At 46.8% G+C, this 14446-nt stretch overlaps 1 protein-coding gene across 1 annotated transcript in view; it reads right to left on the bottom strand.

Annotated features, from left to right (window-relative positions):
* Nucleotides 1-489: 489 nt before the first annotated feature.
* RIMKLA (ribosomal modification protein rimK like family member A) overlaps nucleotides 490-14446 on the bottom strand; it is a 31964-nt gene continuing 18007 nt past the window's right edge. The window contains exons 3-5 of the mRNA XM_059136602.1: nucleotides 13172-13258; nucleotides 6218-6421; nucleotides 490-4042 (exon numbers count right to left, since the gene is read on the bottom strand). Of these exons, the coding sequence (XP_058992585.1) occupies nucleotides 3552-4042; nucleotides 6218-6421; nucleotides 13172-13258 (782 nt within the window). The 3' untranslated portion in view covers nucleotides 490-3551. The remainder of the gene's footprint in view (nucleotides 4043-6217; nucleotides 6422-13171; nucleotides 13259-14446) is intronic.

Raw genomic sequence — 14446 nt, 5'->3', positions numbered from 1 at the left:
AGCCCCCAGCAAGTTACCTCCATCTCCCTGGACTTGCATCAGGGCCAGCATTCGTCAGGACTTAAGGAAGAGCCAAGGCATGTCTCTCCCACTTCCCCAAACCTAATGAGAATCCGTGTCGTTCATTTTCTTTATAGTTTCAAGGAACCCTTCCTCTAATGAAGACGTGTGCATCATTCTTTCGTTTAAACCCCCAGAAGAGCCATTTTTTCTTCCTTCTCCCCGGAATTTCAAACGATTCCAATTTCTTATTTCTTCCCCTGAAATGTCACAAAACTACCCCAAGACCTGTCTCCTTCCCTTTCCTCCTCGCCCCATCTGCAGTTGTCACCGACTCCTGTTAGCTGGGAGCAAAGAGTCTGCCATGGTGGTGGTTAAGAGCTTATAATCCACTTTCACTGTTTTATCAGGTTTTAAAGACCTACAGCCCCAGACCCACATTCTCGAAAAACCGTACCCCGCAGCAATCAGACAGATAGCATGAAGACGTTTTTCCCAAGTGCAGAATCATATATATTCTGAGTGATGGAGCTATTGGCATTCAAGTTTTGACCAGTTTCAAGATGCTACTATCAGGTAATGGGAAGACCGTATACAGACACTGCAATTTATGTTACATTAAGGAAGACTGTTACTTGGTATAAGAGAGTCAGGAGTTTCAGGTTCAGGTTCAGATACATCCAGAAGGCTATGTGGATACACTGAGAGCCTTACTCCTTCCAGGTGGTAAAGCTCTCTGAGAAGCTGCATCCTTTTTTCAGGCCCCCCTACCACTGTTTACTGTGCTGATGCCAAGAACTCAAGAACTCATGGCCCTTGACTCCCTCAGAAGAGGGATGATGAGAAACTTACAAAACCAGATGTGGGAGGTATTCTTCTACTACCTCCCACATGGTGCACAGTCTCATCGATCAACTCACTTCAAGCTCAAAGCACCCTTAAGAGGTAAACAGCCATCTGCCCTATTAGAAGGGGAAAAATGGGAGGCAGAGCCTCCTGGATTGTGCAAGGTTGTCAGCTCTTTAAGGGGAGAGCCAGAACCAGGAACTGGCTCTGTGTCCCATGTTCCTTCCAGCAGCAGGACTTGCAGACAGCTGGAATGAGTGTGGCCTAGACCCATGACCAAGGCTCACAGGGCCCATGGCCCGTCTGGGAAATCCAGGGGGACATGGGTGTGTGGGGAAGCGGGAGCTGTGATCCAGGTGTGATCTAGCTCTCTCTGCTTCCGGGCTGGGCTAGATTTCAAGCAATGGTGGCAATGACTATATAGATGTCACTAGCAGTTGGAAGATGGGCCCCCTTTGACAATCCGGAAGCCAATCCGGAAGCACCCTCTCGGTGCTCCACTCGGGACAGGGCCTTCTAGCGTTCTTTTAGATCAAGTGGGGAGACTGGGCTTACACTGAACAGTGGGAATGAGTGAATGCAGCTTCCAGAAGGTCATCACTTGGTTCAGATGTTTACACAGAAAGTGTTCGGACAATTCCAACAAGAACAGACCTAGAACTATCCTTCTAAACCCACCCTGAGTGGTAGAGGTAAGGTAAATGTCTTAACCTGCATAAAAGTGAAGTATTATTATTTGTCAACTGTACAAGACACATTACTAGAGTTACAACTGAGTGGCATGCACCCTATGTTGGAGCGTCTGAACTACAATTGTGTAGGACGGTATCTCCAGGACATGGAGCCGAACATTGTTCAATTGTCTAAGTGTTACTTGGTGAGATGTGCTTTTAGCCACAGTATTTAAAAAGCCAATTTCTATTTAAATGTGTTGTGAAAAAAAATGTTAATAGTTTTGACTTTATACACATTTTATACTTATAGCAGAGTAAATACAGGAATTTATACACCCGAATGGGTGTTGCTGCCTTCAAACTAGTCACCTGGGGAAGATGGACGATGTTTAGTCCGTGACTATGTCTAGAGCCTTCTTTGGAAACTGTCCACTTGTACGCTTTCTCATTGTTATCCTTTATGGATAGACTTATTTTTTGAGGGAAGATTTTTTTTTTTTTTTTTTAATAGCCAAAGAGCATTAGAAGGTAAGTCTGAAAAATAAAAAGGATGACAGAGTTTGGGACCACCTCTGGGGAGGGGTGGTGTGAGAACTGAAGTCTGATTATAAGGCTGTGAGGCCTCTTGCCTTGCAAGACCTCAGAGATAATTCCAAAGAGGACTTCTATCAGTCCTGGGCACATGCAACATCACAGCTCAAGAGTATAGTCTCCTAAGGAAATGACAAGGATTATGGTAACTCTTGAGTGCTTACATTTTAGTGTATTTGGTTGAAAAGGGAGTCTTGCTCATTCTCATACTTCACATAGGCAGAAATGGAAAACCCCATCTCCACGATGTCACCCAAGGGAAGGATCATTATCTACTGCTTAAACAGTTAAAATGAAAAGCACTTGGTGTCCCGCCTACATTATCCAACCGCCCTCCTGCTGAAGGTGCAGTGAGTAATTCCCGAGTCTCCCCGGTTTGGAAAAAGTGGGGAAAGACAGGTCTCGGGAACTTGGCCGGGACTAGAATGTCAAGGCGATTAGAATGTGTTTCCAATGGCTCTATCCACCCAACAGGCCCACTACACCAGTGCATTCAAGGAAACCTTCTAGAGCTAAGCAGTACACAAAGTTTAGGAGAGAAGGGGAAATGATTATCTTCCAGTAGCTTTCTGTGATTAAAAACCCACCGGCTTCTGGATGACAAATGAACAGAGTCCACTGACAAGAAAGTTCATGGCATTCGATTCTAGTGCACGCGTAAGAAATAAAGTATGTGGCCACTAGCTCATTGAAGTGCATTTCCAGCTGAGGCCAAAGGCAGCAAAGGTGCAAGAGGCTGCTGGGGCTGGCATTAGTTGAAGCAGGGTCTGTAAGTTCAGCGTGGCAAAGCAATTTGTAGAAAGCCCCAGTTCCACAGCAGGAGATCTGCCAACCGGTGATGTCAGATAACGCTCGCTCTCAAACTTTCTACAAAGTGCTTCATTGAAAATGCTAATGAGGAAGCTCCCTAAAACACCATATCCTGAGTGTCAGAGAAATATGGCCAAGATGGTGATTTGACGGGGAGCAGAGACTGAACTGCGTATCCTTCAAGCATCACACACACACACACACTTGGTGAAGAGCTCGTTAGTGCAGTTGCGTTGCGTCTCTTCCGCAGCCCCCCTCCACCGGGTGGTGGCTCCTAAGTGCAGCGCTTCCGGGACCCGTTCTGAGTTCCTGGGCTCTGCTGGTAACAGCCAGAGGCAGCAGCACAGTCAGCGCCTTCAGAGGCAGCCGTAGCATCCAAGTGCTCGCGGCAGACCCCGGTCTCCAGCCGACCGCTTGGGATGTTGCTCTTGGTGAGTGTTTTTGTATTAGTCTCTGTAAAAACCACAAAGCTAAGCCGTTTGCTTAAATCATCGTTAGAAAGAATGCTGAGTGCCCAGATGGGATTTTCTAGTTTCTGTGCAAATGAAATCACATTAGTCCGGATTTTATTCACTCAAAACTATAGGGAAGCAGTAGGATTTGGTTTAAATGCTGCCAAAAAGCAGGAATTCACTTAAGTTTTAATTCGGAAGCAATCCTGTTGTTAATGTTGTAGCTGGCTTCGGGCAGCATGGGGGGCGGGGCCCCGGTTGTGCTCACTGAGGAATCCCGGATCTCTCCCAGTTCAGGCTCACTCTCACTAGAGGTAGACCCATTGTTGATGGCGTAGACGCTCTCTGCAACTCCCTGAGCTGAAGCGCAGCCATCTGGCTCTTTCTTCTCCCTGGGACTGGACAGTCCCGGGAGGACGGCCATCTTGCCAGTCTGCCTATTGGGCAGCAAGGACATGGTGTAGTCTGCGATGATGCCACCCACATCTAAATTGCACGCCTGGTCGAAGGCTAGGAAGCCGACGTTGGCGTTCGCCTCACACACCACAAAGGAGCCGTCGTCCATGATGAGGAGATCGATGCCACAGAAGTCCATGCCCAGGATGTTGGACACCTGAATAGCCAGCTGCTTGCCTTGCTCTGTCAGCGGGCACATGACACCCACACCGCCTGTGGGGAAAGCACAGCGACATAGTGGTGACGTCAAACACCAGGGACACGATGGCCCTTCAAAGAAGAGATGGGGCCATACGGAGAGGGGGCAGAGAGACAGCCATTCTTATTACTCACGGAAGATCTGCTTGGAAATCAGGACGCCCTTTGGGAAAACAATAGGGCCATTTCTTATCTAAGAGTTTTTAAAATGTTTATTTCCTCTGACCTACCACTAAGGAAATAATCTTATGTAATGGAAAAAAGCTTTATGCACCAAGATGTTGATGGCAGGGTTTTTAAAATACTGGAAAATCAAAATCCTGAGACATAATAGGCGCTCACTAAACATTTGTTGGTAAGTAAATGAAAAACCACAAATCTCTCGCAACAGAGGAAAGCAGCATATTTTAAAATCATGAATAATAATGCTCGTAGAGCACTGGTGATCCCATGGAAAAATACTTGGAAGGATTTAAGACTCGCAGCATGACCACAACTGTGCAAAAGATCTTGCCGGAAAGAACAATACACAAAAGTTAACAACGCCTGTCTTTAAAGGGTGGGATTAATAAGTATTTTTTTCACTGGACTTTGCCATGTTCTATGTGAAAGTGGATTCCTTTTGTACAGAAAAAGCAAAATTAACATTATGTTGGGGCGCCTGGGTGGCTCAGTCAGTAAAGCGTCCGACTCTTGAATTCAGCTCAGGTCAGGATCTCTGGGTCATGGGACTAAGCCCCATGTCGGGCTCCACACTCAGCATGGAATCTGCCTGGGATTCTCTCTCTCTCTCCCTCAGCCCCTCCCCCGCACCTCTAAAAAAAAAAAATCTGAAAAAAAATTAACATTATGTTTTAGGAAGAGGGGGATGGAAAGGCTTGTGAGACAAAATCCTGTGCCAAAGACAGAGAGTCTGGCTGCCCTCACCTACAACAGAGCTAACCTCAGGTTCAATAGTCTCCTTGGAAGGACTTAAGACCTACAGTCTAAGGTCCAACTAATGCCTTCACCTTAACAGGTCCCTTCCCCACCTGTTCAAATGCATAAGGAAAAGGCTATAAAAGAGTTTCAGACTAGCTCACCAGGAAAAGCAACAAGGATAAATGGCAAAACCATCTGGTTCCTACCTTGTTAAAGAATGCACATTATATGGTGACTAAAAAAGACAACATAAAACACCAGGTTCCATGGGGTGGTACCACACACGAAAAGGAGATGTTGGGTACTCAGCACTGTGCCAGCCTGAGCGTGGCATCTGCCCCCATCACGACACTACATCACCGTGTCTTGCAATGACCTGCTTTCGGGTCTTGTCCTCTGTGGAGCCACAGCTGTCCCAGGGCAGGGACTCTCTCTGTTAAGTGCACTCTCATGGAGTCTACTGGTGGCGACTGCTCTTGACCAGTATTCGTGAAGGAAGGACGGAACTGCGTCTCAGCCTCTGTTACTCACTACCTTGGTACACCCACAGGGCCAGTTAGGATCTAACCCTGGGCATGTGTTTTATCGTATTATCGTATTACCCACAACACATTCATTCAGTGAGGATGACGGAAGCTTTCTGTGATGGGGACAAGAATTTACATCCCTCCTGCAATGTCTCCATTCACCGCGACAGAAAACAAGATAAACAACAGGTTCATGAGATGGGGTTATGCTTTTGATCCAAACATAAACTGTAGCTTTCTCACTGTATCAAACATATAAGGAAAATCCAATCCTCGATGACAATGTAAAAGCAGAATGCGCTCTGCCTTCTGCCACTGCCTCAGTGCAGACGGTCATTACCTCCTGCCCGAGCAACTGTAAAAATCTTCCAAACTCCTCCGCCTTGTCTCTGCCTTCAGTCCCTCCTCTACCTGCCTGTCGGTTTTTCTCGAACATGGATCCTCATGTCACTCCCTGGGTGAAACCCAACTGCTGAGTTCCAACCCCTACCAGAGAGGGTTCCATCTCAGTGCTCTGATACCTAGGCCTGACCTCTGTCACAGCACCTACACCCATCTGTCCCCTTCCCGGGCTGCTTGCTGTGACAGGACAGGGCTTGTTTCTAATCCTTATCTGTGATCCCAGAGCCTAGCAGAGGGTTTGACAAGATAGAAGGGCTCGATCCACATGTACTGAACCGGTACAAATACCCTAAGGAAAAATCCGTAGTGAGGAAATGGACCGAGAACTTTTGTCCCTTACCGAGGGAGCAATTGCTCTGCATCCGTCCATCAGTGGAGCAGCGAAGCATGGAGCCTATCACCCGGCCCCCTACCACCACCACCCGGATGTCTTTGCCGTGTGACTCCTTCACATACTTCTGGAACAGGTAGGGCACGTCATGGCGGATCAGATGGCAGATGTCCGAGAGGTGATGTTTATCTCTGGCAAGAAAAACAGCTTTTCCTTTAAGAAATATAAAGAGCAAGAGGAGGAGTCAGAGAAGGCTTCGAGGGGAGTCCTTGCCCTCCCGTCTCCCTGTCCCACACAGCTGTCGGTTCTTTCTGAACCTGCCTTCCCTCGGCCTCTTCTGTTTCTCTGACCAGACTCTTGGTTCTTACCAAATGGCCGCCGAACCTTGTGTTCTCTTGGTTTTACTCACGTCCCTCTCTCCCCTCACCACAACCCTTTTTTTCCAGGATGGAATAATGAGGTTATTCCAGAAACACAGAGGCGAGGCCAAATAAAATAAAATAAAATAAAATCCTGAGGATCTAGTCAGCTCAGTTCCAAAAGCATCTCCTATCACTCCAGGATGCTGATGAGGCAGAGTCCGTCTCTAACCCACTTTGTTAATCCGCCAAACCTCACACTGGGCTCGAAGTACAAAGCAGGTGTCAATCCATGTTTACAGAACATAATTAACTAAACACACTTAGAGGAATTCTAAGGCTAGGCAGACAGAGATCCACAAAAGGGAACTCTAATACAGCATGATAGAGCATTAACAGAGATCTATGCCAACACTATGGGAGTTCAAAGAGGGAGCCCCGACGGACCCCCTCCTCCTCTAAAGCGTAAGAAAACTATCTGGCTATACCTGTTGAATTCTAAATGGAATGATCTATACTTCTATTGCTATCTGGAGAAAGAATTCCTGCTTGACTCCAAATCCTTTCTTTTCTGCTCGAATCACCAGTGCTTTTGTCATTACTTAACATCTGCTTTCCCATTTGCATATTAACTGACATATCGGAGCAGGACTTCCTCAGAGGTTTGCTCTGCAAATCCGACATGAGCACACCCAGTCTCTGCCTTCCTGTTATGGAACAAAGAGAAGGTTTTCCTAAGATTTGTGTCACTACACTAAAAGGAGTAGGACCCTTCTGAAGTCTGAATAACAAGAGTGATGGGTATCAGCCCCTAGTGGTACAGAAGACTGAGAAGTAACCTCCAACACATGTCTCCATCACTGCACACTTGGCACCAGGAGATCTGGCATCTGACCACACATGGCTGGGATTCAAGTATGGGCCCTGAGGGTTCCCTGGACATTAGGTAGGATTTTCACAGAGATGGGGGCTTGATACAGGGACTTGGTTTCTTGGTTCCTGACAGGTGGCAGGTTTAGTCTGCAGTTACCAAAGGAGCTTTAGTGGGACGCCTGGGTGGCTCAGTTGGTTAGGCAGCTGCCTCAGCTTAAGTCATAATCCCAGGGTCCTGGGATCGAGTCCTGCATCAAGCTCCTTGCTCAGCTGGGAGCCTTCTTCCCTCTCTCCCTCAGGCTGGGAGCCTGCTGCTCCCCCTGCTTGTGCTCACTCTCTCTCTGTGTCAAATAAATAAATAAAATCTTCAAAAAAATTAATAAAGGAGCTATAGTTTTCAGGCACAGAGGAAAAGGGAGGAGAGAGTGGGAAAGAGGACCAAGATTAATCATACACCCTGAGCCAAACACATTGTTTTTTCATTATTTCATTATTTCATTTACACCTCATACTAGCCCTAAGAAGCCATTAGGAGAGGATAGTTATTTTTGTTTTATAGTAGAGGGAAATAAAAGTCTACAAGATTAATAACTTTCTCAGGGGCAGAGCTGTACCATTCCACTGCTTTCTTTAGATTTATTTCCATATACTAGGGTCTAACTACTGCTACCGTTTGTCTACTCCCCGCCCATTTCCCCTAAGATACGACATGTTACACTAGTGATGAACAACCTAAAAACGAAATTAAGAACACAATCCCATTTACCAGCGTATCAAAAAGGATCAAAAACATTAGGAATAAATTTAACCGAAGAAGAACAAGACTTATCACTGAAAACTATAAAACATTTCTGAGATGGGGCACCTGGGTGGCTCAGTGAGTTAAGCCTCTGCCTTTGGCTCAGGTCATGATCTCAGGGTCCTGGGATGGAGTCCTGCATGGGACTCTCTGCTCAGCGGGGAGCCTGCTTCCCCCTCTCTCTCTGCCTGCTTCTCTGCCTACTTGTGATCTCTCTCTCTCTCTCTCTCTGTGTCAAATAAATAAATAAATAAAATCTTTAAAAAAAAAAAAAAAAGATGCTTCTTAAAAAAAAGAAAAAAACAAAAAACATTTCTGAGAGAATTAAAGAACTAAATAAATGGAAAGAAGCCCCTTGTTCAGGGACCAGAGGACTTAATATTGTTAAGACAGCAACACTATCTACAGATCTGACACAGTCCCCACCAAAAAAGTCTGACTTCCTTTTTTGCAGAAGTTGACAAGCAGATTTTACATTATACTGCCAAATTCACACGGAAAGGCAAGGATCCCAAATATCCAACACAATCTTGAAAAAAAAGAGTAAAAGGACAAAGCTGGAGTCCAACTTCCCAACTACAAAACATACTGCAAAGTTACAGTCATGAAGATAGTGTGGCCTGGCATAGGATGGCAGATACATGGATCAATGGAATAGAACCGAGAGCCCAGAGGAGAGCCTCACACAGAGGTCAGGGGCTTTTTGTCAAGAGTTATAAAAGCATCCCATCAAGGAAAGAATTGTCTTTAACAAATAATACCGGGAAAACTGGATATCCACATGTAAACGAAGGAAGCTGGACCCCTGCCTCACACCATATACCAAAATTAGCTTCAAAGGGATCAAAGACCTGAAGTAGGAGCTAAAACTATAAAACGCTCACAGGGAAACCTAAGTATCAATCTGTGTGACCTTGGATTAGGTAGCCACAAAATGACAACTAAATGCACAAGCCACCAAAGAAAAAATCCAGATGAACTGAACTCCATTGAAATCAAAACCTTCTCCACATCCAAGGACACTATCAAGAAAGTAAAAAGACAACACATGGTGGGGAAGAAACAGGTTCAAATTATGTCCGTTATGTTATGAACTCTTAAAAACTCAGCAATAGGGGTGCCTGGGTGGCTCAGTGGGTTAAGCCTCTGCCTTCGGTTCAGATCATGATCCTAGGGTCCTGGGATCAAGGCCCGCATTGGGCTCTCTGCTGAGCAGGGAGCCTGCTTCCACCTCTCTCTCTGCTGCTGCTCTGCCTACTTGTGATTTCTTTCTCTGTCAAATAAATACAATCTTAAAAAAAAAAACAAAACTCAGCAATAAAAAAGGGGCCCCTGGGTGGTGCAGTTGGTTGACCATCCAGCTCTTCCAGGCTTTGGCTCAGACTCTGATCTCAGAGTTATGAGACTGAGCCCTGAGCTGGGCTCTGCACTCAGCGTGGAATCCACTCTCTCTCTCCCCTCTGCCCCTCCCCCCCAATAAATAAATAAATCTTTAAACAGAAAAACAAATAAACCTCAGCAATCAGGATGCCAATAACCCAACTGAAAAGTGGGCAAAGGATCTGAATACACAGTTGTCCAAAGATCTACAAATGCCTAATAACCACATGAAAAGATGCTTGACATCACTACTCATTAGGGAAATAGAAAGCAAAACCACAGTCAGATGCCTCCTTCCACTCACTGGGATGGTGAGAATTAAAACAAAACACAAATGCGCAAGTTGCTAAAAATTCTTATCATAAGAAAAAGATTCTGTACGTGATGGATGTTACCTAGACTTACTGTGCTGACCATTCTGCAATGTATATATTCAGTCATTATACTGTAATCAATCAGATCTCAAAAAAGATTTTAAAAATTCATTTAAAAATCAATAAATGGGGGCGCCTGGGTGGCTCAGTGGGTTGGGCCTCTGCCTTCGGCTCAGGTCATGATCCCAGAGGCCTGGGATCGAGTCCCGCATGGGGCTCTCTGCTCAGAAGGGAGCCTGCTTCTCCTCATCTCTCTCTCTGTCTGTCTCTCTGCCTATTTGTGATCTCTCTCTCTGTCAAATAAATAAATAAAATCTTTAAAAAAAATAAAATAAAATAAATAAATAAAAATCAATAAATGAAGTGGGCCCCTACGTTACTAATGCTTGGGAAACATGTATTTTGGCTTGTGGCTTGCTTTTATGGTAGAAGTATGGTGACTATTTGCTTAATTTGTCAAGGCAAAGAGGACATTCATATATGTATATTCTAAGAGTTAGGCCTGCCCACTTTTCAGGCTATAAATGTTCAAATATATACAGTCAAAAAGTTTTATTTAGGGGCATCCTGGGTGGCTCAGTCACTTAAGTGGCTGCCTTTAGCTCAGGTCATGACCTCAGGGTCCTGGGAGTAAGCCCCACACCGGGCTCCTTGCTCAGCAGGGAGCCTGCTTCTCCCTCTCCCTCTGCTCCGCCTCCCTATTTGTGCTCTGTGTGTCTCAAATAAATAAATAAAATCTTAAAAAAAAAAGTTTTATTTAGTACTCCAAAAAAACCCCAATCATAAATAAAGGAGTAAATGAATAAAACAAGGATTACTAAGAATGATGAGAAATCAGAACCCTCATATACTGCTGGTGGGCCCTAAAATGACATAACCATTGTAGAAAACAGTGCAGCAGTTCCTCTGAGGCTAATCATAAGGTTACCGTCGGATCCCACAATTCCAGGCTTAGATAGATACCCAAGAGAAAGGAAAATATATGTTTACAGCAGCATTATTGATAAAGCCACAATGGAAAAAACTCAGATGTCCACCAGCTCACGAGCAGATAAACAAATGTGGGCAAGCCATACAACAGGTTATTAGGGAGGGATAAGAAGGAATGCAGGATTGATCTACACCACGACATGAATGACCCATGAAAACATCATGCTAAGCAGAAGGAGCCAGACACAAAAGGTCACATACTGGATGATTCTCTGATAAGAAATGTTCAAAATAGGCAAATCCATAGAAACACAAAGTAGATGAGTGGTTGCCAGGGTCCAGGGGAGGCAAGTGTGACTGGCCCCTATTAGGTTCAGGGGTTTTTCGGGGGGATGAAAATATTCTGAAATTAGATAATGGCTATGATTGGACACGATAGTGAATATACTAAAATCCACTAAATTGTACACTTAAAAATGGTGAACTGTTTGTTATGTGAATTACATCTCAATTTTTAAATGTTTTTTATTTTTATATTTTGAGAGAGAGCGAGCAATCAAGTGGGAGTGAGAGGGGCAGAGGGAGAGAAGGAAAGAGAGAATCTTAAGCAGGCTCCACACTCAGCACAGAGCCTGACGCAGGACTCAATGTCATGACCCTGAGATCATGACCTGAGCCGAAATCAAGAGTCAGATGCTTAACTGACTGAGCCACCCAGGCGCCCCACACCTCAATATTTAATGTTTGAAAATACCATTTATTTTATTTAATTTCCATTTATTGTCTGTTTTACCCTTCTACAATGGGAGCTCCTTGAGGACAGTTTTTGTTTTGTTCCTATCTGTATCCCCAGGGTCTACAACAGGGCCTGGCACTCTGTGGGCACTCAATAAACATTAGTTGAATTCTCAATTATGTATACTTTAGCACAATAAAAAAAAACTAGACATTGAACTTGAGCACTGTAGCATATCTACTGAATAGCATTAAGGGCCCCCCTTGCCCCCGAAACTCATTCCTTTCTCCTCAACGGGACCCTTTGGCTCCCACGGGTGACTTTGCTCACACCTGCCTCCATACGCTTGCTTACTCACTTCCTCCAGTCTGAATTCCACTATCCAACTTCAGTCTCCTCCTCCTCCAGGGAGGCCTTCCCCGCCACGTGGCCTCTGTCCAGCGCAAGCAGGTGCTGGACCAGCCTGCCAGGGAGGTGATCACCCTGTGATGTGACCGTCTCTACTCCCTGCACACTGCAGCTCCCTGAGAGCAGGGACTGAGTCTAGTTCATCTCACTGCCCCATCCCCTATGGCACAGGAACTGCTCATCACGTGTCTGTTTTGGGGGCCTCCCCTCACTGCAGATGCCCTGAGCGTGGAAGTCGCATCGGGCGGTGGGGGGGGACCTGCTCCCAGGCTGCGGGAGAGCTTCCTGCTGCATGCGAGCTCCTCTCCGTCACCAGTCCCTGCTCTGCACCGAGTTCTGCAGCAGGTCCCGGGGACCAAGAGGCCCCGGACCGGATTCCCGCCCCTGAGCAGCACCCTGCCAGCCAGGGGGAGACGCGTATGCACTTGGAACTGTCGTAACGGGCAGTGCCATGCTAGAGCCGTGGACTGAGCACCACAGAAACACAAAGGCCGAGCTGGTGGGGAGAGAAGAGGACCAGGCACGTGGAGGGGAAAGAAACAACAGTGGAGGGGGAGGCCAGCAGGCCCTTATGTGAGAGCAGAGGTTCACTAGAGGCCAGAGGAAGACGCCACTGCCAGCAGAGGGAAGAGGGCAGAGGTTTAAAGACAATACGTGGTCTAGCTAGCGAAGTAGTCGACAGTGGACGACGGAGAGGGCATGTGGCAAAGGCTGATGCAGGCTGCACAGGAAGGATGAAGCTACTGGGCCTCAGGGCGATGGCAACGAACACAGACCTTGTCCAAGAGGCAAAAAGGCTCTTAGAAGGGCTTTTTAGTGAGGGAGTGAGACAAACAGATGTCTCAGAGAAATGACTCCCTAAGAAAAGAGGACACACTGACACCGGGACTAGGGAGACCACTCAGAGTCAAGTCAGGAGTCCAGGGAGTGAACAAGAAGGGTCTGAGGTAGCAAGGACCATGGGGGCAGCGAGGAGGGGACGGGAGACAGATGACACCGCGAGCCCCGTGAGGGGGCGCTCCACTTCTCTAAGCAGCGCTGGGCCGAGCCTGATGAGCCAGCAGCAGAGTGGCCCCAAGGGAGGCCGGGAGGCGCGGCACTGACCCCGGTGTCCTCGAGTGCTCTTCACCACGACTGGGTAGCCCAGGGGCTCAGCTTCATCGATCATCTTTGAAAAGTCTTCGTGCCCACCTGCCAAGAGAAGGGGAAAGTCAGGGAAGGTCAGGCTGATGTCCGCCCCGCGCGGCCCCTCTGTGCGAACTCTTTGAGGGCCTCAGGTACCTCTGATTAAAGCAACTCAGACCCGTGCCATCCGATAGACATGGACTTTGCACCTGTAACATCCGTGGGAGTAGAGAGATAAAGAAAACAACACTGATCAAGTACGTGACTGTGGCAAAGGCCTCACCCACTCTAGCTCATGTAAGCCTCCTACCAGCCCTACAGGCAGGGCAGGAATTTTCCCCAGTAAAATGGCTGCGGTTCAGCAGTGTTAATGACGGACACACAACCACAATGAGGCTGTGTCCATCATCAGGGGCATCTGCACAAAGAGTACACATGATCAGAAGGGAGCTCCTAGGGCGCCCGGGTGGCTCAGTCAGCTAAGTGTCTCAGGCCCGGATCTCATGGGCCCTGAGATCTTGCACTCACACTCAGCAGGGAGGCTGCTGGAGATGCTCTCCCTCTGCCCCTCCCCCTACTCTCTCTTAAATAAATAAATAAATCGTTACATATATTTTGAAGATTTTATTTATTTATCTGACAGAGTGAGGCAGCGAGATAGGGAACACAAGCAGGGGGCATGAGAGAGGAAGCAGGCCTCCCGCCGAGCAGAGAGCCCGAAGCAGGGCTCAATCCCAGGACCCTGGGATCATGACCTGAAGACAGACGCTTAACCACCTGAGCCGCCCAGGTACCCCATAAATAAATCTTTAAAAAGGAAAAGGGCACTCCCAGCTTCCTGATCTCCAGATATCCTTTTTCCCTTCCCTTTAAAACAGTGAAGGAGGGGTCTTCTTTCTTATCCAAGGTTGTCCCTGCACCTGTGCTCTAAACCCCTTTTCCTCTCACCTTCCTGGGGATCTTGTATCGTTAAGTGTGCTCTCTCTGATGGGTCTTCAACCTCCCAGTTCCCAGTTTCATCACCATTTTATTTATTTTTAAAGATGTATTTGTGAGAGAGAGCCTGAGCAGGAGGGGCAGAGGGAGAGAGGCTCAACCAAACTATGCACTGAGCATGGAGCCTGACATGGGGCTTGATCTCATGACCCTGAGATCATGACCTGAGCTGAAACCAAAAGTCGGATGCTTAACCGACTGTGCCATCCAGCGCCCCTCCATCACCATTTTAATTGCCTATCTATCTACACTTGATCT

This window comes from Mustela lutreola, chromosome 10 (assembly GCF_030435805.1).
Source record: "Mustela lutreola isolate mMusLut2 chromosome 10, mMusLut2.pri, whole genome shotgun sequence".
In the NCBI taxonomy this organism is placed as follows: domain Eukaryota; kingdom Metazoa; phylum Chordata; class Mammalia; order Carnivora; family Mustelidae; genus Mustela; species Mustela lutreola.
This window is presented reverse-complemented; position numbering and strand designations above follow the sequence as displayed.